Consider the following 24,883-nt stretch of genomic DNA (forward strand, 5'->3'; position numbering starts at 1 on the left):
ACCTGAGCTGAAGGCAGACACTTAACCGACTAAGCTACCCAGGTGCCCCGCTAGTTAGATAGTTAGATTCTTCTTCTTCTTCTTTTTTTTTTTTTGAAGACTTTTAAAATTTATTTGACAGACAGAGGTCGCAAGTAGGCAGAGAGGCAGGCAGAGGGAGAGGGGAGGAAGCAGCCTCCCCGCTGAGCAGAGAGCCCGACGTGGGGCTCGATCCCAGGACCCTGGGATCATGACCTGAGCCGAAGGCAGAGGATTTAACCCACTGAGCCTCCCAGGGACCCCTCTTACATCTCCTTTCAGAGCAAAGAAGGATCATTTATGAACGTAGTCCTTCCAGGAGCCATGCACACATCTGAGCAGCTCACCCCAGAAGAGGTTGTGTCCCATACCCTGTTCTGATGAAGTTAGGGTTGTTTTCATTAATGGTGGCCCCCCAAGATCTTTCCGCATCAGCGCCTGCATTCCAGCATCATTCCTGTGGGGGGGCGACAGAGTGTCCCATAGCCTGTGTTCATTAGCCCATCATCCCTCCGTGTGGATTTGGGTTTTGCAGTTGTGGCGTTTTATGCAGATCTCTTGGCGTACCGTTGATGTCCTTGACGCGCATTCCTCACGGAGGAATCCTGGAGCCTGCTTTCGATTTCTTCGAGTTTGGTTGTTGCTTTCCCACCTGTGTGACTCAGCCCCAGATCCGGCAGCACCGGCTGGAGTGATTCTTAGCACACGAAAGGCACCTGTGTTCTTGGAGGTTCCCCGGGACCCCAAGTAAGTTCCTAGCTTGGATGTGTCCGTAACGTAAAAAGCTCGAAGCTCGTCACCATGCGTCCGTGGCCCAGTCGGGACAGGAAGCCGAGCGCTGGGAGAGCTGGGAGGTACCGAACCATGTCAGGGGCATTTCATTCCTTCAGCAGGTGCTTACCCAGTGTCTCGTGGATGCCAGACACTGGGGAAACAGAGTCAGAAAGATGGTGCTTCTCCACTTGGAGCCCACCTTCCCGCGAGGAGTGCTCCCAGCCCAGTGGGAGCACCAGCAGATGGGTGTAGAGGGGGCGAGCCCTCGCGTGCGGAAGGACCAGATGTGTGCCTGGGGACTCGGGGATGCGACCGTGGAGGCGGGGAGGTGCTCCAGGTGGAGGCGCCTCCAGGGGCAAAGGCTCAGAGGCTTGGAGAGCTGAGGCAGGGCAAGCGGCGATGGTTGGCGCTGGCGAGAGCCCCACCCTGGGGTCCTCATGTGGCCGTGTTGGAGCTCAGCAGCCTCGGATGGCAGGCAGCGTGCGCGGGCGCTCAGGTGCCCTCGATGGTGTGGAGAGGAGCCGTGCTTCCCGGGCTGGAGCACCGGCCTCGCGTGAGTGTGTCTGGAACGTGTGGCGGGACGTGGCTACCAGGTTTCGGTGTTGCAAGCTGAGAAAGGAAACCATCAGCGGAAACTCTTTCTCCATCCTGTTGTACGTGAAAGTACATTGCAGGCCCAATCGAGTAGCAAGGACATAATCTTAAAATAAAGGACAGCGTTTGCCAAGGAGAAAAATAAACAGGAAATCAATCGGCATCTGTGTAAGTGTATGTTATATAACACCTGTGCCTGTTCTGTATGCGTGTGTCTGTAGGTTATGCGTATGGTGTGTTTGCCGTGCTAAGGAACAAGCCCCAAGATTTGCTGCTTACTCGTTCATACTCTGGCAGGTTGGCTGGAGGTGCGCGGGGCGGGGGTGGGGGTCTCCTCCCCAAGTCCTCACCAAGGCGCAGGCTGAGAGACAGACAGTCCATCTCTGAGCTCCAAGGATAGTCCATGCACAAAAAAGGGACACCGTGTGCTGTCTCCTGAAACTTCTGTCTGGAAGGGACAAATGCGCTTTTGTTTGTTACCTACAGCCACTCAGGTCCCCCCCCCCCCCCCCCCCCTGCCCTTTTTTTTTTTTTTTTTTTTAAATTTTTTTTTTTTTCCTTACCAGCTCCCCTGTGGACTGTCACACACACGTGGGCAAGTGTGTGTCCTATGCATGTGGAAGACGGGAGGCGGAGGAACGATGTCGATCAGGACTTTTTGGGGGAGTGCTAAGGGTTACTTGGGAAAGCAAAACCCTCTAGATGGTGAGCTTCCAACCGCTTGTTTTTCTGCTAGACTCCCAGTGAGTTCATCTCATTATTTATAGCTTCACATTTCTGAATCAACAACTCTCAATGGCAATTTCCTCTGCCCCTTTCCAGGAGATGCAGCAAGAGCTCACGGGTGGAGGTTTCAGCACGACTCAGGGCGCCCTCCCCGCACCTGTTGCCTCGTTAATATCTTGCTTAATGTTGATTATGTGTTACAGTCATATTTGGGATATGTTGGGTTAAATAAAATGCAGCATTAAAATGAATTTCACCTGATTTCTTTTTCTTCATGGGGCCACCAGAACACTAAGTATATGGCTTACATTTGTGGCTCCTGTTTTATTTCTGTTGGATAGTGCTGACTCTGAATATGTAAAGAACTCAGCCTGATCAATAAGGAAAAGAAGCCAGCAGGAAATGGGCAAAGGATACAAATCAGTCATTCCCTGGAACACGTGGGAGGGCTTCTATCTGACTGGCGATCGGAAATGCAAGCTAAAGACAGTAACAAGGACTTCCCATAGAGCTGGGGAAAAAAAAAAGCGAGTTGCACACGGGCTGGGTATTGATGGAAGAAGGTCGGAACTCGCGTCCTCCGGGGGTGGCGTGTGAGAACCTGCTGCCACTTCGGAGAGCATTCTGGGGGGGTCCTACCCCCATCTTGTTCACTCGTGTAGATGGTTCTCACCGGGTGGTGATTTTGCCCCAGGGTGGGGGCATCTGGCAGTGTCTGGAGACATTGTTGGTTGTCAGTCATTGGGGATAACGGACGCTACTGGTGTTCAGTGAACAGCGGCCAAGGATGCGGTAAACATTGCACAGGACGAGGGGTCGCCTCTCAGGATAGAGACATAGGGCCTGCAGGTAAACAGCGTCCTGGTACAGAAACCCTTTTAGACACCAATTCCCAAGTACCTCGAGGTCAGGTGCGGCAGGAGATACAGACCAAGGTCCTAACTCCGTGCTCCCTAGTTACACCTGTGGGACTTTGGAACCAATTTAAATTAAATGTCTGTCAGTTTGGGGGTGCGAGTGACTAGTGAGGGACCCATATGTGGGGACGGTGTGCTTGTCTGGTGTTTGGGTTTCTCTCACATCCAGCCCTGAGTAGATCAGGTTACGGGCTCCGTAGGTACACAGGAATACGACTTTCTGTAAATATTTCACGTACAAACTAACACTCTGTATCTGACGTATTGTTTATGGATACGTGGCATAGGTAATAAAAATTCAGAAGCCACGTCAGGATACCTATCAGTACATACCTGGTTTCCTCTGGGGAGGAAGGATGCCCCAAAAGGGATGTTGGCCCTTTCTGGAAGGCTGATTTCTTACAGTAGTGTGAAGCGGTTAGGACAGCATATTAGCCTTTGTTAGTATAGTCAGTGTGACGAGCGTGTTTGTTGTATCACTTGCTTTCTGTTTTACTTTCTCAATATTTGGAATCTGTTGGGGCGCCTGGGTGGCTCAGTCCTTAAGTGTCCGCCTTTGGCTCGGGTCATGATCCTGGGGTCCTGGGATCGAGCCCCGCATCGGGCTCCCTGCTCAGTGGCAAGCCTGCTTCTCCTTCTCCTACTTCCCCTGCTTGTGTTTCCTCGCTCACTGTTTCTGTCTGTGTCAAATAAATAAATAAAATCTTAAAAAAAACAATTGGAATCTGTTTACAATGAATGCTCCCCCCACCTTGCGGAGAGAGCTCCGGGAGTCGAGGCTGCTTGGGCACAAGCGGCTTATCAGTGGCGCTGGGGCGGGGTCCCTGCAGCACTGAGCTGTGCTTGGCACAAGCAGGCCCTAAGTGTGTGTTGCACCAGCTGTCTATGGAATGCTCATGGGACTCGTTTCTGTGAGCCGGCTTCTGAGAGGTCCTGGGTCCATGCTCTACAGTGGGCGGTGCCCTTGGCACCTGCCTCCTGGCCAGGTGGTCACCTCCACCCGCTCTGCGCCAGACGCAGACATCTCTTTCTTTACCCTCCAGACTTCTGATAACACATCACAGGAAGTAGTTGGGATCAAGACACTTAAAAAAATCACACCTCGAAGTCTAATAAGTGTGCGACTTTAAAAGACAACATGTCCTCTCATTGAAATTGCACGCTAATGTGAGTTCTTAGGGAGACACTTGAGAGAGGAAGTTTGCTGCCTGGGCTCTGCGGTTGAGTTCCGTCGGCTCCCCTAAGACAGCAGGGAAGGGTTTGCCTCAAGTGAAAGAAGCAGCCATTTCTTAGTTGAACGATACACGGAGAAACAGCACAGTCGGGCTTCTACAGGACGGGGCTGGTGAGGGTGAGGTGCCTCGCAGGTGCACAGGCGCTCCTGGGCTGCCCGTGGAAGGCCGGCGGAATGCATTCCTGCCCGTGGAGCTGGCCTTGGAGCATCATTACTCACCTTCTCCCTGCACTGTGCTGAAATAATGAACCAGCGTTGGAGGAAGACTTTCATAGAATGCCCTTTCCTTTGGAATCTCATTGGGAGAATAGCTTCATTAGACGGTAAGGACACGTTTACAGGAGACTCTCAGAGTGGAAAATCTGAGCCCGTCTTGGGTTTGCTCCATCTGGGTGGGGCTGAACCTGGAATCCCGCCCGGGCAGGGACCTCCCCCTTTTCAGGACATTGTCTTTGCTGCAACCAGTGGTCTGGGTTATTTTTATCCTGGTTCCAACCTCTCCCCTGCAGCGGAATATTCTTTACTTAGGGCCCTGATTTTAACTCAATTCCTAAAAGTTAACAAAGGAAAACTTGGTTGTGATTTCTATTCTAGAAGGCCCACCTAGAATGTGTTTTATAACATCTGACAGACTTCCAGGCTTGCAAACAACCTGTCTCCCAAGATTATGGGTTTTCCTGAACATTCCCCTGCTGCTCCCTTGGCCTCATCGGCCGTCCCGCTTGTGAGCCTGTCTCAGGGGACCAGAAACATTTCTCAGAGTCCCATGTCTCCTCACAGAAGCTGCAGATGTTTTACAAGGTGTATAACACAAAAGCAACATTTTACAAAGTGATAGTTTGGTGAGAATTATTTAAAGCCTGCAAATTCAGGCACTGTTAGCGTGAATGGAGTTGCTGGATTTTTGTTGCCTTCCAAATGGTTAGGACCAGTGCTGGGGCCAAGATGGGGGTGGAGGAGGGCTGAAGGTGGACATGGCCTGCTGTCCAGAGGGTGCGGGCCACACCCTTGCCACCAAAGTGTGGTAGTGCAAAGGTCAAATCCATTGACCATCTAGGAAGAAGCTGTTTACTAAAAAAGCTCATCTTCATTTATTTGTTCAATAAATGTATCACAGCTCAGCATTGTTCTTAGAGCTGGGGACTCAGCAGTGACCATCACAGATCAGATTCCCGTCCTGTGATTTATGTTCTCATCATGGTGCTTATCATAAATAAGATTATTGGAACTATGCCAAACACACCTGACCCAACAGATCAGGCCCATGCTAGCAGTAACTCATGGCACCTTCTAGAAATACCGTTTATTGTAGAGGACTGAGATTCTTAAGTTCTTTCCCAAAGCCGTGTGACCATTTCCTGCTTCGTGCCGGTGGTCGTACTATGGAGGATGGAGAAAGGTGTTTCATGGAAGTGAACTTTGGAGTAACTCAAGTTTCTTCTCTTGGTACCAAACTTTAAAAAATTGTACTATGAACAATGGAGTTTTTTTTTCTCACATTAGAATGTGGGTAATATCCTTTTTCTTCTGGATGATCAGGATAATTCCTCTACCTATTTTTGTACCACACGGGCTTGGGGTTCGGCCTCGGGGTTCATAGAGCTTCTTGGTGTCCCGGTCTCTTCGCTTGGCTGTTTGTCAGCTCCTGGTTGCTTCTGCCCTCCGCCCCTCCTCCCTCCTCACAGATGGTTGTCTCCTCCACTGTTTACAGTGGTGGTCATAAAATTGTATTTCCTAATGAGAGTGTTATGGACATAAACACCATTACTTGTACTTTTTTTCATTGTGAATTAAAATCATGCAAGTTCCTCACAAATACAACTTTGTTTTAAAGAACAAGAACTGTACAGAAACATAGGGTAAAAAGCAGTTCCTTCAAAGTGTGTTTTCCCACCTACCTTGTCTTAATCAGGAGTTTCCAGAGAGACAGACCAATAGAGTCTGAGTATCTTTAGGTATCTGTATTTCTGTCTATATATCTCCATATGTTTTTAGCTAGAGACACACAAATAAGTGTATCTCTAGCTAGCTCTATGTATCTATAAAACAACTGTATGTAACTATGGAGACAGACCTAATACACACATACAGATTTTTTCTATTAAGGAGTCGGTTCATACAGTTGTGGAGGGTTGGCAAATCCAAAATCAGCAGGGTGGGCTGGCAAGCAGCAGACGCAGGGAAGAGTTGTAGTTCAAGTCCAAAGGTGGTCCCTTGGCAGAATTCCTTCTTGCATAGGGGAGGTCTGTCTTTGTTTTATTCAGGCCTTCAACTGATGGAATGAGGCCCACCCAAATCATGGAGAGCAATCTGCTTTACTCAGTATACTGATTTAAATGTTAGTCTCGTTAAAACAAAAAACAAAAAACAAAACAAAAAAAAACCTTCACAGAAATATCTAGAATAATGTTTGACCAAGTATCTGGTACAACATAAAATTATGACACCTAAAATTAACCATCATGTACACTCTATTCCCATTTCTTTTACAGAGGATGTTAATACTTTGGTGTAATTCATCTAGATGTTTCCTGTGCATTTTCTGGTTGTGTGTGTGTGTGTGTGTGTGGTATGACCTTTCTTCCTCCTGCCTGCATCTCTTTCATCTATCAATACAGTAAATGATGTTAAAATCCTGATGTTAGAGCCTCCTTTCTTAGTGAGAGGCATGGGGTTTGGGTTTGTATATTTTCATTTTTTGATGTGCAGACCCTTACAGTTTTTAAGCAGAAACATCTCATTATTTTTGTTGTAATTGTGCCATTTCTATGGTGTGTAGCCTTAAAAATTAAGCTTGTGTTTTGAGGGACTTGAATTTCTAGCTGATGTCGAAATAGAAGTTTCCCATTATAGGTAGTTTACTGAATTTTTCTTAATAATCATATTTTATTCTCATGGACACTTGGTAATTAAAAAAATAACCAGTCTATATGTGGCTTAGGGACCATCTGAAAATGGGCTTCTGTCAGTTTAGCAAGTGGTTAATATTTATTTGCAGTTGTGACAAGTCTTGTTGTGGTTTGTCTCGGGAGACCATGGTTTGAGGGTGCCAATAGACCGCCAGAGCGTAGGGAATGAAGGTTATTGTTTTTAATAGTAATTAGCCAGTCAGCCCCTGTTGGGACACAAGAGGCATCCAGTACCATTTTATCCTGAGCTCTCAAATTTAAGTTTCTGTTTTTTCCCCGATCATCTTCATTTCTGACCTAAGGTTGTGCTGAGATTTCCAAGGTTGCTCTCAGTAGCGGTGTGCTGCACGTTTTGGGATGTCTTACCTTAGGTGGTCAGAAGGGGCTGTGATTCCAGAACGGACCCTCCTAGTGGTTATGGTAGCAAGGGATGGAGGTGAGCATGATAGAGAGAGAGCGTGGAACCAAAGTCAGGCATCAGGAGCGCTGGGAGCATTGCTTTATTATCCGCTGATGGAAATTCCTCCTTTTAACCCAGGGTCCTTAAGTAAAGATTGGATGGCCAGATTGGCAAAGGTGGGTGCTCTTTGGGATGTTTTTGAAGGACAGGTTTTTCAATGTGTGTTCTAGGCTTTCAGATTATTTCTTTCCTTTAGTCCAGAAATCCTACTTCTAAGAATGTCTCCTGAGACAATAAGGAATGAGATGCACAAAGCCTTAGTTCTAGGGGTTTTCATTATAGTTGTGACTCATAATAGGGAAAAAAATAGGAAATTGATCTCCCCATCCAAGAGTAGGGATGCATTAAATTATGATTTTGCCCTTCTAGAATAGAATGTTCCACATCTGGTAGAAATGTTGACACGCCAGTGTTTTGATTGATGTGAAAAGATGTTACTGATACAGTCCTCATTGAAACATAGAGCAAGTAATCCTATTTGGGTATAGAAAAATGTGCATGCATGCATGTGCGTATATCTGTGTGTTTGTGAGATTGTGTGTGTCTGGGTAATTTTTTGTCTTCTCTGTTTTCTTTTCTGTAATAAATATGAGCTTCTTGTGTCGTTATGTAAGAAGCAAGATGTTACACTGTGTCCAGCATGCCTTATTTATAAGTCAGGAAATTGTCAGACACTTGAGATAAACCTCCAGAATGAGATTCTGGTGCCTACTGAGTGGAGTCACAGGTTTTCCAGACCTCTTAGTGTCAGTGAGCAGACACGTTGGTTGGGAGAACGCAGATGTGGGTGGCAGTGAACTCTGGTTATCACAGACACTGAAAACCTGGGCTCACGCGTGCTCTCTTCTCTTTTAAATTAAGTTATTGTGAGCCATTTCACGCTATGGATGGAATGACGCACTTCAAAGAAGGCGTGAACTGGGGCATAGGAAATAGGCTTGACTGTGGTCGCAACATTATAGAGTTCCTTATGCTGCGGAACGGATGATAGTATTAAAAGGAAACTCTGGTCATCTCTAAAACTAAAAATTCTAATATTTGTGATTCAGTGTTCTTTTGGGACAGCAACCAGAGCTTATTGAGATAAGAAGGTGGGATTGCCCGTGCCTCCTCCTTGTTCCATGAAAAATGGCATTCTTGTTGGAAAGCTGGCCCACGTAGAGCTGGGTCAAGGTGGAGTTGCTCTAAGCGCGAGTGTCCCCCGTGCGGTGGTGCGAGAGCCTGGCAGTGCTCAGTGTCACGTGATCCTTAGCTCTGGATGGCCACATCTTGAATTTTAGTGTGTCACCAAATCTGTGTGTGCGAGGACCCTTAGATCGCCCACCATTCAGTCAGCTCAGTGGCTCCAGCAAAATACCGGAAAGTGGATGGCCGATCAAACAGCAGAAATTCGTTTCTCCCCGTCCTGGAGCCTGTAATGTCTTTCTCCTCTGACACCAAATGCGTGTGGTTCTTCCATCCCAGTTCTCCAGTTCTCTGACACCAGTGGTCTCCAGCAATGCCAGGAATTCTGACCCTAACTCTCCAGTTAGTGCAGACCCACAGGTGTGGGGCTCCGTCCTGCCAGTCTTGACCCAGGGGTCCCCCACTGATCCAACGGGCTACAAATTTGGGGATTCCCACCCCATCCCGCCCTCGTGTTTGATGATTCACTAGAGTAACTCACAGAACTCAGGAAAGTGCTTCACTGGTGACTGTCACTGGTTTATCATCAAGTATACAAGCCAAGAACAGCCAAACGGAAGAAGTGCTCTGAGCGAGATATGGGAAAGGGGTGCGGACCTTGTGTGCCTTTTCTGGGAGAACCCCCCTCTCAGTACCAATCCAGAAGCCCCCCGAACCCCACTGTTCAGGGGTATTTGTGAAGCTTTCATTAAGTGGGTACGATTTCAGTCATTGGCTGTTGGTGATTGAACTCCGTCTCCAGCCCTACTCCCCTCTCTGGAGGTGGGGTTGGGGGTTGGTGCAGAGAAGCGGCAAGATCTGACCTCCTGCTTGCGTGGCGGTCGGTCTTTCTAGAGACTGGCCTCCGTCCTGATGCTCTCAGCACCCTGCCCCCCCACCATGTGCGTCGTCTCATGAGCATGTAAGAACTGCAGTTTCTAAGTGTTTTCAGAGCTGTGTGCCAGAAACTGGGGACAAAGACCAAATATTTATTTTTAATGATACCATCCCTCCCATCTGGTCTCCCCGTAACCAGACTGGTCTCGTACACTCTGTGTCCATCCTGCAGCTGGACTTGATGAGGGCACCTGACGACTAATCGCTCAAAACTCGGCCTGTCTCAGGGTTTGTGCTGTGGGCTCTGGGCTTCCGATGCCCCTTGACTTCCTCCTTCCAGCCCCCGGGCCTCCCAGGGGTGCCTTCCCACGGCCCTCGCTCTGCCTCACCTCCTGCCCATCTTCATCTACTGTCCCCTTCCCAGGGAGCCCCCGCTGCGCACTCTATTGGAGACTGAGCCACGTGTCCCCCGCACTCACAGCCTCTCTTACCCTCGTCTCCTTTCTCACACGCTCTGTCGTCACTCTGGTGGCTCTCTAGTTTGCTCTGTCCTCCCGTTAGAAGGTACACCGTACAGGGCAGGGATCTCGGTTTCTGGATGTTTCCCAGGCATCGTGCCCTCTCTCGTGGGTAGCCCTCTAAGAACACTGGAGAGTGAACAAGTGCCTGGCTTATTAAACCGCCAACCAGAACCGGGCCCCGGGGTTCTCTGTGTCCCACCGCGGGGGGACAGTGTGTGCACGCGGGGTCTTCGGTGGTGATGCTCGGGCTCTGGCCCTCTGACCCGCTTCCCTCTTCACTTCTAGACTGGCCTTATTGTCGCCTGCTACCATGGCTTTGTGGATACTGTGGTGGTCTTAGCCGAGTGCCCCCACGTTGATGTCAACTGGCAGGACAGCGAGGGGAACACGGCCCTAATCACAGCCGCGCAGGCAGGTAAGACCCGGCTTTGCCTACCGGAGGCTGGGGGGCAGCTGCCAAGTGGTGGGGGGTGGCTGGGGGGCAGGGCTTTGCCCTTGAACTCAGCTTGTGAAATCAATGTAAGGACGGGAATTGATCAGCTCTTTATTCTACTGCTAGGTGGCACAGGAAAGGGCTGGTCAGGACAGGGATGCATTCTCCTTGTGCCTTGGGGACGATGCAGTTTGTGCAGAGCTCACTGTTGGGCACGTGTCACCCTGATAACTCCCCAGCATCTTTGAAGGTGAAGCTGCCGCAGAAACCCAGGCTCGTCATCCCTTCCCCTAGAGCATCGCGCCTACCCAGTGCTTGGAGATGGGGAGCGGAGAGATGCTGGTGACCTCCCACCCTCGCTGGTGATAGTGACTAGATCCCATAGACAGGTTGTAAGTGATGGTTACTGGATCTGCTAGACATATTTACAAGGTAACCTTCCACTTGCCCATGGATGTAAAAAAAAGCCGGGAGCTGCTTGTCTGGAGTGTATCAGTGTAATGAGGCGGGATTGCACTGTTCGGGAGAGAGCGTCCCCCAAAGCGTCCTTCAGCCCAGGTTTGTCACCGCGAGAAGTGGAACTTCTGCTGTCACTGCCGAGCACCTGGTGGCTGTCCTCCTCTAGAACTGTCCTCGGACGTTTTTGGAGACAAGCCTGTGCTCGTCCCTCTGGACCACATGTCGCTTGTCCTTGGGGTGTTAAGTGGGTTTGTCACTTGACCACCTCGGAAATTCTTGGCTTGCAAGATCAGTCGGTTTGATGAGTCAGGCTCTCAGCTGCAAAGACGCTGCTTCCCGCCGAGTCGGGAAGAAGAGGTGTTTGCTTACTGACGGAATGTAGGGCGCCGTGCGATGGCGTGGGGAGCCGGGCCTTGGACTCCAGGCTGGGAAGCTGGAGAAGATGCCCCTGACTGCACTGCACATTGATTCTGGCAAGAGCGTGTTTGCTGCCACCAGCAGAGAGAGGCCTCTCTGTCCCACTGGGCATCACAAGCTCCTGGGTCAGAGCCGGCACGAGGGTGACTCTGACCCGGGGAGCCCAGCAAAGCGAGCATCTGGCAGCTTCACTCCCTGTAATGTCAACAGGGAGTGGTCTGTACAACTGCTTTTTAGTCAAGCTGGGGGAGGTGGGGGACCCTCCCGAATTAGGGGGGACTAGGCTGTGCCAACACGCATCTGCCTCATTGGGTCTTAGGGTGCAAAGCTTTGCCTCTGTGGGGGTACTCCAGGCTCCGAAAGCTGAGATCCATGATGTCCTGAAGTGCACGAGGTGGAGAGGAAAGCGGGGGGCATCCAGTGATCCTGGGCTCCCCGTTCACCGCCTCCCACTGGCCCAGGAACTGGGGATGCCCACATGAAGGGCAGCCCTGCCCTCCAGGAATTCCCCAGCGCCTAGGCCTCTGATGGAGCTCTGATGGAGGGGGCCCCCTGGGGCCGTGGGCATGAATACCCCGGCTGGCCTGCTGGTTGAGGGCAGGGGTCATGGAAGGGGGGACTCGGGGACTTGAACCAGGCACTGCAGGAGTCAGAGGGAGGCTGCTGCAGCTGGGGCAGCCAAGTGCATGGGGCGAAGAGGGAGCCGGGCCTCTCTCGGGCCGTGTGGTGGGAGGCTTCCGTGTGACTTGGAGGGATGGTAGGTGGCTCCAAGAGGAGTCAGGGACCAGATCGTCAAGGGTTTAGATGCAACATGAGAGAATGCTTTTGAGTGCCATGAGGCTGGGTGTGGGTGACAGAGGCTGGATAGCCCTCGGGGACCCAGGAGCCGTTTCCATGGCAGAGAGGAAGCAGGAACTGCTTGGCCAAGAAAGTGGTGTGATGTGGGGGGGGGGCGACAGAATGGTGACCTCTGGGCTGGCTTCTAGCGACTGGATGGGGCATGACGAATCCCCGAGAGACGTATGCACAGTGATCGTGGAGGAGTGCCGGCTCCGTTTGGCGCTCAGGGCTTCGAGACGTGGGGCGTCTAAGAGGCCTCGGTGGCAGGTGGGGGGTGTGGAGCTCCAGGCTCCCATGTCCACTGGGGTGCAGAGCGGAGGGCTCGGGGGGCCGCTGGAGAGTGGGGCCCGTGGCACGGGCTAGACATGAACACCAGGAAAATGTGCAGGAAACGAGGTTTCCTTTCTTACGGATTTGCCAGAACTCTGTGTGCATTAAGGGTGTTGGCTGTGGTTTAATGCCCACGAGAGAACCTTCTGAAATCTTGCCCATTTGAAATAATAGGATTAGCGACTTGTCCTTTGCCTTTTCCCCCCACTGAGTGTTTCAGGGGAAGCCCGAGTCCAGCCTCCTTTTGTGTCTTTGTTGAGGCCCTGATATTTGCCGAAACTTGGAAATATCTCTCACCTCATCCTTGGTATTGAAAATAACGCTGCCTCCCCTCCGGCCCCAGTGGTCGTGTCTCAGCTCCTCTCTGCATTTGTTGTGACTTACATTCGGTGTATTTTTAGGAAATCTCAGTTCATCTCTGTGAAACACTGTCTGCCTTTTTTTGTTTGTTCTTCCTGAGACTCCCTCTGAGACCCAGAGTAAGTCGCCCGGTCCTCACGCCGCACCGTCTCTCTCATTTCCCCCATCCCTTTACTCTAAGATCTGGGCAGATTCTGCGCATGATATCATTAACGTGTTTCTGTGCCACTCAGCGGATTACCTTTACTTTATTCTTCTCGAGCATCCCCGGGGTCAGTGTGTTCGGGTTACATAACAAAAGTGCCACATACTGGGGGTATTGTACAACAGAAATCTGTTTCTCATGGTTCTGAAGGCTGGGAGTCCAAGGTCAAGGTGCCATGCAGGGCATTTGGTTCCTGGTGAGAGTCCTCCTTCCGTGCACAGGACCCCTCCTTGCTGTGTCCTCCCGTGGTGGAGAGAGAGAGAGTGTGTGAGGTCTCTGGTGTCTCCTTTGATAAGGACACCTATCCTCTTGAGCCAGGGCTCCTGGACCCTAGTGATCATCTTTAACCTTTGTCACCTCCCCAAAGGCCCTGTCTCTAAACACAGTCAGGGCTCAACAGAGGAACTGGCGGGGATCCAGAGGTTCATTCCTAACACTCGTCCTTCCGCAGGGGCTGTGATTTTCTGGAATTGATGTACTTTAAGTCACAGCTGACATAGCTCCTCTCGGGGTCAGAGAGAGGCCCCGCAGAGGGAGAAGCAGCAGGTGCCTTCTGGGCCCAGGGCCCTGGGGCCAGCGGTGCAGAGGGAGAAGCTCGGGGCTGAGGGCAGCCCAGCAGCTTCTCCCATCCCTGCTCTGTCCCTGTGGTTGCGTGGGAGACTGTAGCGTGGTCAGACCATTAGGATCACCGTGGCTGGCATGTGTGTCATTCTCTGGGCCCCACACGTCGGGGTGTTGCGGGGAAGTGTCCGGGCTGTGACCCCTGCTGGGTCGTGTGGGACGGTGGCTGCCCCGGTCACTTTCTCTACTTGGCACCGCCGCTGGTCTGTTAAGTTATTATAAAATGTAATACACAATGTTCTGAAGAAAACCACATAAGCAAGCGGAGTTAAACACAGAAAGCCGGTCAAGTTCAGGGTGAAATCACTTAGCTCCTCGGCCCCAGGGCCTTCCGGTTCTGTTGTCTGGTGGTGACAGTTGTGAATTTGATGGGTAAAGGGAGTCTCTTCCCTCTTCAAAAAATGTGTATTATTATAATGTATTTTCTTTTCTTGTTTTTAACTTCTCTTTCTCCTGGGGTCCAGATCCTTAGCTTGGTTGCTGATTGGCTCAAGCCGTGGCTGCGTCTGGCTAGGTCCTGGGCGCAGCCTTTTCCCTGGCAGTCCCCCGCTCCCTGCACCTGGGCTCTGACCCCTGGGACGCCCACCTCAGGCCTGCTGTAGAACTGAATTGTTAAGGGGAGATGGGTGGGGAGGAGTAAGGTGTTTTGTTTTTGTTTTTGTTTTTGTTTTGCTACTTTGAAGAAATCTGATTAAAAAGCACTTCCTTGTTTGTCTTAATTGCTTCAATGGGAGGAAGTGATTTTTTCCCTAATTTTTTCCTTTTTTTTTTTTTTTAAGAGTTTATTTATTTGACAGAGAGAGAGAGAGATCACAAGTAGGCAGAGACTCAGGCAGAGAGAGAGGAAGGGAAGCAGGTTTCCCCGCTGAGCAGAGAGCCCGATGTGGGGCTCGATCCCAGGACCCTGGGATCATGACCCCAACCGGAGGCAGAGGCTTTAACCCACTGAGCCACCCAGGCGCCCCTAATTTGTTTCTGAAGGTGGTGACAGGACCTCCCAGGGCTGGTTCCTCACTGTGAGCGCCAGCATCAGCTGGGGGTGGCTAATCTGTGTTTTGATGCAGATTTGGTTCAAACAGGGATTGTCCAGCTCTGCCCGCCGCCCTGTCCCCCCCCAGTTTCAGATTGAACGGGTCTAGGGAGGGGCCTCGGAAGGCGCATCTATACAAGCTCCGGCCCATGCCCCCGGCGATGCCCATGCCGCTGGTCTGGGGATCCCGCTTTGAGAAGTGGAGCCTGGGAGGGTCTCATACCAGTGGGGTGGCTGGGGACGGCTCTTCGTGGGTACCCAAGGCTGGGGAAGTCGCGCAGCCCTTGGGATGTCCGTGGGACACGGAGCCATCAGGAAGGTGAGCAGGAAGACTCGCCGAGGATCTGTTCGCGCCGCTCCCCGCCACGGAGGACAGGCTGTTTGGGCTATAGCCGAGAGATGGTCGTGTCCCATTTTAAAAAAAAGATTTTGTTTATTTGACAGGGAGAGACATAGCGAGGGAGGGAACATAAGCAGAGGGACTGGGAGAGGGAGAACCAGGCTCTCCACTGAGTGAGCTGGGAGCCCGATGCGGGGCTCGATCCCAGGACCCTAAGATCATGACCTGAGCCAAAGGTAGACACCCAGCGACTGAGCCACCAGGCACCAGGTTGTGTCCCATTTTAATCCAACTCCATAACCAGTTTTACTTACTGAATGGCTTCTAAATTCCAAAAAGCTGTCTGGGGATGTGCGCTCACGGTAAGAAAAAGCGCCGCAGAAGTAATTCTTTTGAGAAAAAGGTCGCGGTCTCCTCTCCCACATTCTCCATCTCACAAACTGCCCCCACCCCCGCCACCGACACTCCCAGCCTCTCTCCCTGTCGGACACACACGTGTGCACCTGCGCTTTTTATTTACCCGCACGTGGGTGGTTCTGTAAAGATTTTGACCTTAGGAGATCTGTTCACACCCCCGGGGGACGGAAGACTTACCCTGTTCTTCCTGCGGCACGTTCCGGGGTGTGCTTGTGTGCTCGCGGCCGCGTCCCGTGTCCCATAGCGGCACTCATCCGTTCTGTGCAAAATCCTCTTTGAAAACAAATATTTACCGCGCGGTTACTTCCTATCCGAGGGCACCGCGGTGAGCCACAGCCCACGGATTCCAGCCTCCCCAACGTGGAGAGCGGTGCGTTCCGGGTTTCCGAATTAGTCTGTTAGGGACGGTGCTGTCGCGAAGTCATTTGTGTCTGGGGGTTCCAGACACCCCCAGACACCTGAGTGTCCTTAGTTCTTAGTGTCAGGTCCCTTAGTGCACCTGAGACTCTAAGCCCGCAGCCGGTGGGGCGGGTGCTGGGCAGGGAGGCAGGGGTGAGTACCCCCATCTCTCCCTGTGCCCCAGCCCCTACTGAGCCGCACCAGAGACCCGAGGGCCGAGAACGGGCAGGGGCTGTGTGTCGAGGCCCACCTCGGGGCCTGAGAACAAAGGAGGAGAAGGAAAGAGAAGCAGTGCACGGAGAGGTTCTTAGCACTCCGTTGCTGCATCAAAGGACGTGCATGTTTACGTAGCCGCTGCCAAGGGGCCTTTAGCAAATCCCATACCCATTTAACTTCCCACCAGTTCCCAAGGGTATTCTTGCCAACCCTGGAAAAGACCGATTTTGAGTGTTTGCCAATCCCTGAGTGACGGTTTGCTGTTGTGTTTCCCTGATTGTCACTGGAGCCAGGATCTGCGTTTCCGGGTGCAGTCACTGAACACCCAGAGAAACGGGGCTCCGGCAATGAAGAAACTGCCTTCTTTTGCAACGGGGGTCACTTCAGTGAGTGGCCCCCTAAGGCCCTATGAGGGCCAGCCTCTCAGAAGGGCTGGTGACCTTTCCCTCCTGATGAAGAGACCCTGCAGCTCGGCTCCAGGAGGCAGGAGCAGACCCCGTCTCTGTGTCCTGTTCTCTGGGGCAGGAAGGCGTTTCCAGAAGCCTCCAGCAGAGTTTCGCCTGTATCTCACTGCCAAGGGTTGTGTCACACGCCCCGTGCCAAAACACGTCTCTGGCAAGGGTGACAGAATGACCCCGAATGACTTGGTGTATCGACACTGGTCCCAGCAGGATCTGTGTGGTTCAGGAAAACTCTAGAGCAGCCGTATGTTTATGTCACTTGGTACTGTAATCTCTCTGAGCGCCCAGAAGTTGGGGTCCTGGCTCTCTACGGCACTCACTCAGCATTTTTTTTTTTTTTTTAAAGATTTAACTTATTTATTTGACAGAGGTCACAAGTAGGCAGAGAGGCAGGCAGAGAGAGAGGGGGAAGCAGGCTCCCTGATAAGCAGAGAGCCTGATGCGGGGCTTGATCCCAGGACTTCGAGATCATGACCTGAGCCGAAGGCAGAGGCTCAACCCACTGAGCCACCCAGGTGCCCCTCACTCAGCATTTGGGAGCGCACATGAGGGCACGAATGCCTTGATCGGCCTGGTGGGTGTTCTCGAAAAAGTCTAGCCTCTTCAGACACTTGATGCATGCATAATAAACGTCCAGCTGAATCTGTATTAGGCTGTTACGATGGAGAGAACGTAGAAATATAAATCCTCCGATAGCCCCTGCGGCTCAGGTAGCCCGCAGTTTCAGCTTCTGCCCCACCTTCCCCAACACGAATAAAATACACAGTGAGATAACCACGGAAATGAAAGGTTCAGGGACGGAGTTCTGTGTTTACTTCTCCGCGTCCTTCCTCTTTAGCAGAGCGGCGGGAGTCAGGCAAGTGAGGGGTTAGCAGGCGATCTTTCTAAACTGTGATAAGATAGGGTTGGTTGGGTATAAGTAACCTTTGGTGCATCCTTGAAACTTGTTACTCCTTAAACTTATTTGTATGGTTCTGAAGGAAATGCACGGAGACCAGCCTGGGATTACGTGTGCTGCGCGCTGCAGGGGACAGGGGGGCAGTGAGGTTCTCAGGGGGTGGGGGTGTTTTGAGGAGGTTGGGGGGCTGTGCCTCAGGTTCTCTTTGCATGGCCTGGCTCATGAACCAGATTTAGGATGGTCCCCCTTCAGGGGAGAAGGTACCACTTGGCCCGAAGCCAGGAATAAATGCCTTTTTAAAAAGATTTCATTCATTTATTTATTTAGAGAGCATGGGTTGGGGGGGGCACAGAGGGGGAGAGAGAAGAGACTCTCAAGCAGACCCCTGCTGAGTGATGAGCTGGACAAGGGGCTGGATCTCCCCACCTTGAGATCACGACCTGAGCCAAAATCAGGAGTTGGACGCTTAACCAGCCGAGCTACCCCTGTGCCCCTAAATGCCTCGTTATTTTTATTCTTTTTGCTGTCACCTCATATGATCATGATGCTAGTCTGACCTCATTCTGATTCTTTTCTTCTTAGCTTTTTGGAGTGTTTTCCTTTTTCTTGGTTTCTAGTGTTTCCATTAAGAAAGTAGAGCTTGGCAAGTCTGTGGAGTTTCCTAGCATTGCCAGGCCTTTTCCTGTAAACTCCGGTTTTCTGAGCCCTTCTCACTAGCCATCGCAGTGCCCCTCCCCGCAGTGGCTCACCCTGCTGTTCAGTCTGACACATGCCTGCCACTGCCCTGCGCCCAGACCTGTCTGTATCACCCTCCCGCGCTCCCCTATCTGTATCCACTCCCTCCTAACCTCCACCCTTGGAGAGAATTTTTACTCCTGCCGCTTTGGTCTGATGGTCTGATGTGACATTTCCAAAGTCAATGGTTCCCTCTACTGGCCTGGCTTGGAAAAGTACATTTCAAGTACCTAGAGTCAAACCAGTAAAATCTTTAGGCAACTCAAATTCTGTAACATTTCCCCATTTTTAGAGGAACACGAGTTTATTGTCTGTTTGCTTCCCTTGAATAAAGGAGTAAATAAGATTCTTAACCCAAGGCTGATAGTCAATAAAATACTGAGTAGATTAACAATTAATACTTGCGATGTCCATGTAATTCTTAGGTAATGTGAGTGATAGCTTGGTAATTAAAACCTTTTTGATAAGTGAATTTTTTTCCAAGGTAGTAGTAATCCTTGCATCTTATCATTTACCAAATATGGACTTAATTGAGTTTGGAGTCAGCTGGAAGTTTTGAATATATGAGCATGGTCATAAGGGTTGTAGAGGTGATGGGGATCCATAGCCACAGGGGAATGTGGACCTGGGATATCATAGTTCAGGTGCCTAATCCAAGTTTGGGAGACCAAGAAAGAGCTTCCATTGCAAGAGATGGCTCATCAAGTAGCTGGGTAACAAAAGAGAAACAAGTTTACAGACATGTATTCCTGTGTATGCACGGGAGCTACCCAGGGAAAAGTGAGTAACTCAAAGAAGTGACTTAGAACTCCAGCTCACATGGGATCTTCAGCAAAGAACAAATATGGGGAGAATTTACAGGACAGAAGAAAGTAGTTTTAGGTTTCCAGAGATGGCATTCTTTGGGAAAGATAACTAATGTTAGATAAAGACTGGAAGGTTTGTTGTGTAGATTTCTCTAGTGCCACTTCTAGGCTGACGAGATCTCAGTTACCCTAGTGATTAACTTCTGTCCTTTCTGGTACAGAGGGAAGGAGGGACTTCTTCAGAAATTTATGTCTTGCTTTTAGGCAGATGGGGGAGTCTAGGGAGACTTTCTTGTGTCTACCTTCGGATCAGAATAATCCTATGTCAAAGTAGCATATTGCTAGTGGTTTCTTCTACTACCTTTCCATGAGTAGGGCCAGATTAAAAGGAGCTAGCTTGTTAAAGAGTTGGGACTTCATCTAAGAAGTAGAAACCATAAAGTGTTTAAAGTGGTAGTTGTCTTGATCAGAAGAGTTTCTTCTTGGAGTTATCAAGTTGGTAGTTTAGAGAAGTGATGGGAGGGGAGAAATGGGACCAGGGAGGACAGTTAGGGGAGGGGCTGTAGCCAGGTGGGGGAATTGTGACCCAGATCAGGCAATAGATATGGGGATGGAGAAACAAGGATAGACTGCAAGACATTTAAGAGATGGTGGTTGGCAGAATTGCATGACAGTTAGAATGGGAAAAAGTGAGGGTGAGCTGAAGACAGAGCCTACTTTCTGGCTTGGACACCTATGCCATTGGTGATGTTCATCACTAAAAATGAAACATGACAGAGAGGAGCAGGTTCAGAAGAAATATGTTTTGGGTTTGATTTGTTTGTGACACACTCCAGATGAAGTATCTATTAGACAGATATTTAGGTAAGAAAGTCAGGAAGAGAGACAGAGCTGAAGAGTTTCAGGGTGATAATGGATCCAGGAGAGTGGACAGGTCATGGAGGAAGAGTGTAGGGGTAAGAGGAAGGTTAGTCATGCATCCGAGACACAGCAGCATTTCAGGAAGAAGAGAAAAAACTTGTAAAGGAAATTGAGAAGGAGAGGCTGGTGTGATGGGAGGAAAATCAGAAGGGTGAACTCAGGATATCCATGAAGAGAGAGTGTTTCAGAAAGGATTGGATGGACAAGGGATAAACACTGGAGAGGACAAATTATGAGGAAAACTGACTCATAGCTGTTGGGGTTCCTTAAAATATGGTCATTGGGGACTGATGGAAAGCAGCTTCAGGAGGATTTGGGGAGTGTAAGTAGCAAGAGTGAGAGCAGATGGCTCTGGAAGTTGAACTGAGAAGTCAGATGACTGAGGGTCAGGGCTGGAGTCGAGAGACAGGTCCACAGGATTATTATTGGTCATTGCAATGGACTGGATGTTTATGTTCCTTCCAAACTTGTGTTAAATCCTGACCCCAAGATGATGGTATTAGGAGATGGGCTTTTGGGAGGTGATTAGGTCGTGATGGTGGAGCCCTCAGGAACAGAATTAGTGCTCTTACAAAAGAGACTCCAGAAAGTTCTCTCCCCTCTTCTGCCCTTTTGTGGGGACAAAAGAAGAAGAAGAGCAGTCTGTAAATCAGGAACCAGACCCTGGATCTATGTGCATCTCGATCTTGGACTCCGCAGCCTCCAGAACTGTGAGAAAGAGATGCTGTTTAAGCCACCCAGCCTATGGTAGCTTGTTAGAGCAGCCTAATTTTACATAATTTCTTTTTTTTTTTTTAAGATGGGAGACCCTTGCACATGTGTACCCAGTTAGGTATTGCTGCATAACAAGAAATCCCAAACCCTCGTTGAAAATATGTTTCTTGTTCATGCATCATTAAATGGACTGGGGATGGGATAATCTAGGCAGCTTTTGCTCACATACGTGTGAGTGAGCTGGACCCTGCTGTAGGGTGTCCTTGTGTACTTCAGCTGGGGCAGCTCTGCTCCACATACTTCTTGTCCTCTTCCTGGGACTATCAGGCTCTCCTGGGCATGTTCTCATGAAGGTAGCTAGACTCCCTCTCACACTCCTTTTGGAGTCTTAGCCAAGTAACTGTATTTCAAGCTTCTGCTTGCATCATGCCTTTGAATGTCCCATTGGCCAACGTGACAAAGGGGAAGGTGAAAAATTTGGGCCATCACTGTAGTCTAATGGGAATGGATTTGCAAGAAGGGAGAGGTCGGAGAGAAAGAAGAGGTCATCGATAGCACCAATGTTCCACGGAAGTGGGTGGAGAGTGTTTACAAAGCACTGGAAATGGGGGAGAGATTGGCATCTTTAAATAGAAGAACCACCCTTCCTTTTTCTTAGGGAGGGAAGGGGGAGAGGCTGCTTGTGGATTGGGGGAAGTTTGTGAGGTGCTGAGGGAAAGTTGGGGGGGTTCCCTTACTATGGTTTCTGTTCTCTCTTGGAGGTAGAAGGTGCGTCATCTCCTGTGAGTGGGGTTGGCTGTGGGTAGGGGATTTAAGGGGGGGAAAGTTTGTGCTCACTTCGGCAGCCATCCGCTAACATCGGACGATACAGAGATTAGCCTGATCCCTGGGCAAGGATGACACGCAAATTCATGAATGACGTTCCATGTTTAAAAAAAGAAAAGAAAAGTAGTGGGAAGGTTAAAAATTTTCCACGTGGGGCTTGGGGGATAGTCAGCTGGGAAACGGAAGCGTAGGTGGACCGTGTGGAGGGGCCAGGCAAGCTTTCCCTCGTGGACCCCGTGGTGTCACGGATTCCCACCCTCATATAGTCACTCGGCAAACATGCCATTGGCCCACCATAGTGGACCCGGAAACCTGTCGGGCAGGACATACCAGAAGTCATCTTGGGCTTTGTAGTTTCTAATGGCTAATGCTAATGGCTCGGCCAAACAATCAAGTCCTGTCCTTCCCTTCTTTAGGAGCCCTCAAAGTTGGCCATACCTCTCCACCCGCCTACCTGGCCTCCTGGGGCTCGTTGGTGCCCACCACTGAGGAAGCCTTGGGCGCAGTGGGGAGAGAATCTGCACCCAGCTGCCCACCCAGAAGCATTGTCCTACCTTGTGTTCTTGTCGAGGGGCCCCACGCTAGATTCCCCCCTTTTTTTATTTTTAAAATTTCAAAATTTTAAAATTTTTTTGAAGATTTTATTTGTTTGAGAGAAATAGAGAGAGTGAGCACAAGCAGGGTGGGGTGCAGAGGCAGAGGGAGAGGCAGACTTCTCCCCAGGGAGAAGCCCATGCGGGGCTTAATCCCAGGACCCTGGGATCGTGACCTGAGCCGAAGCTAGACCCTTACCCAACTGGCCCCCCAGGCACCCCATAGTTTCCCCTGTTTTAAATGAACGCTTTTGGTGTTAGAATAGTTAGACTCACAGAAGAGCTGCGGAAAGGGTACAGAGAGTCATATGCTTGCACCCGGTGTCCCTGTCGTTGGGATCTTATAGTAGCGAGGTACGTTTGGCACAATGGTGAACCAGGATTGATGCTCTGTTATCATTCACGCAAGCCCATTCTTCACCCAGACTTCCTCATCTTTCCGGTAATGCCCTTCTTCTGTTCCAGGATCCCGTGGGGGAGCCTGTATTACATTTAGCTGTCACGTCAGGCTCCTCTTGGCTGTGACGGTTTCTCACACTTTCCTTGTTTTTATGACCTTGACATTGTGGGGAGTACTGGTCAAGGAGTTGGTGGAATGTCATTTAGTTTGGGTGTGCCTTGTGTCTGCTCATGATTAGACTAGAGTTACAAGTCAGGAGAGCGGGGAGGACTGCAGGGAAAAGTGACATTCTCATCACATCTTACGAAGGGTACCATTTAAAAAACAAAACAAAAAACGCAGTGACACTTGCTAAAGATGGAAAGGCAGACTTCGGGACCACTGGGATAGGCCGGGGGACCACGCAGCGGGATTTTGCAGTTTGGGAGAGATGTTGGCTTAACTCCGAATACGGCTCGGGCAAGTGGGACTGTATAGTCAAGGAGCAAGGTGGGGGTCAGCGGGTGGAAAATGACTCGGGGGTAAGGGAAGTTGTGGCTACACTGAGCTAATGGGGCTCTTGCTGAAGGCAGGCCAGGGTGGTCGGTCAGCCCCCCCTGGGGGTGTGGAGGATGAGGACCCTGACCAGACCTGGAGGGTGTGGCTCTGGCCGAACTGAGCAGAGATCTTGCTAAAGCTGGATTTTCCTGGAAGTTCACAGCTGGGCCTGGAAGATTCAGGAGGCTGGCCGAGGTCTTTGTAGGTAGAGCCGTGGACATGACTCATCACCGCTGGTGTTCACTGGGTCACCTGGTTGAGGTCGGGTTTGTCGGGTGTCTCCACTGTCTCCCCACCCCCACCCCCACCTCCCCGCTCACTGTAGTGGATCTTTGGAAGGAAGCCACAAGGCGCAGCCCACTAGTTACGGAGTGGGTTGTTGCATTCCAGCTCCTTGACAGTGTGCTATCTCCATGAATGATGTGGGATTTTTCTGCGAGGCACTTGCCACATGCCCCGTCCCCTGTAAGTTTCACTGCGGTGATGCTGATATTACCTCCCAGTTCCAGAAGCGGAAACAGAGACTTAGTGAAGTTGACTTGCCTTCCCAGGGCTACCCAGATTTTTTTTTTTTAAAGATTTTATTTATTTATTTGAGAGCGCACAAGTGAATGAGAGAGAGCACAAGCAGGGGGAGGGGCGGAGGGAGAGGGAGGAGCAGGGAGCCCGATGCGGAACTTGATCCCAGGACTCTGGGATCATGACCTGAGCGGAAGGCAGATGTTTAACCGACTGAGCCACCCAGGTGCCCCAAGCTGCCCAGATTTTAAGTGACAGGCTGGGACTTGAACTTGGGTATTCTCACACTCAGGTCTTCTCAGTCCTACGCTGTGTCTACACAGGTTTTCAGTCACGCCACTGAAGCTGACTCATCCAGAATTCACTTCACCCCTGGGTCACTTTTGTTCTTCCCTTACACAGGCTCATGGGGGGCATTTTGGGGAGTCTCTGTGGTGAGCCCACCCTTTGAAAGGCTTTGTCGGAGGACTTCAGGAACCAAATTCCATCCCAGAAGGTTGGATTGGGCTCAAGCTAGATTTCAGTGTGGTACATGTTCTGGTTCTTTTATGTGAGGAAGCCCGTGTTAGTCAGTCTGTCTGTCTGCCTATTTTATTTCTCTGTCATCTATCTGCCTTACTAAAAGAAGTAAAGCTCCCCTTGGTTAGTTGTCATGGTTTTGAAGAAGTGTTCAAAGAGAAACAGCGGCAAATTAAAAATGTTGGGTTTGAGCAAAAGTGGATTCAAATCAGGCAGCATTGCATCTAGCAGATAGAAAGCACCCACCCCCCGCCCCCCAGGAGTTGTACAGAGTAAGAGGAGGAAGGGGAAGGCAGGAGGAAGGGAGGGAGGAAGAACAAGGAAGCTGTGCAGGGCAGAGAAGTGGGTTGGTCACTGCAAGGTCACTTTCCTTGAGGGGACGGCAGGGGTCTGTCAGGGAGAGGGTCAGGATCACGAGCACTGAGTAGCTGATTGCTGATGGATGGGTTGAAAACTCCGTCTCTGGGGGAACCAAAACTTTTATTAAGTCTCGGTTCGGTTCCTGGGGGCTTAGCCTAAGCGACTCCATTTTGGACCTGTTGTCCTGTTTTCAACAGAAGAGAGGTTACTCTCTGCATGTCCTTGGAAGCATCTTGTCCACCCCTGATTTCATTGCACGAGGCCACCTGTGTGACAGAGGTGTCTGCTGTCCTGAGAAAGCCGGTGGGGAGGCAGGACGGATTCCGTGGGCCACGGAAAGCTGGTGCCTGTACTTAGCGAGGTGGCCACGTGTT

At 50.5% G+C, this 24,883-nt stretch overlaps 1 protein-coding gene and 1 pseudogene across 1 annotated transcript in view; both read left to right on the top strand.

Moving 5' to 3' along the window:
• ANKRD33B (ankyrin repeat domain 33B) overlaps positions 1-24,883 on the top strand; it is a 70,934-nt gene that overhangs the window by 35,326 nt on the left and 10,725 nt on the right. The window contains exon 2 of the mRNA XM_032861873.1: positions 10,440-10,569. Within this exon, the coding sequence (XP_032717764.1) occupies positions 10,440-10,569 (130 nt within the window). The remainder of the gene's footprint in view (positions 1-10,439; positions 10,570-24,883) is intronic.
• LOC116870331 lies at positions 21,587-21,687 on the top strand (annotated as a pseudogene).

Source organism: Lontra canadensis, unplaced genomic scaffold (genome assembly GCF_010015895.1).
Source record: "Lontra canadensis isolate GAN:19392208 unplaced genomic scaffold, GSC_riverotter_1.0 scaffold22, whole genome shotgun sequence".
Taxonomy (NCBI): Eukaryota; Metazoa; Chordata; class Mammalia; order Carnivora; family Mustelidae; genus Lontra; species Lontra canadensis.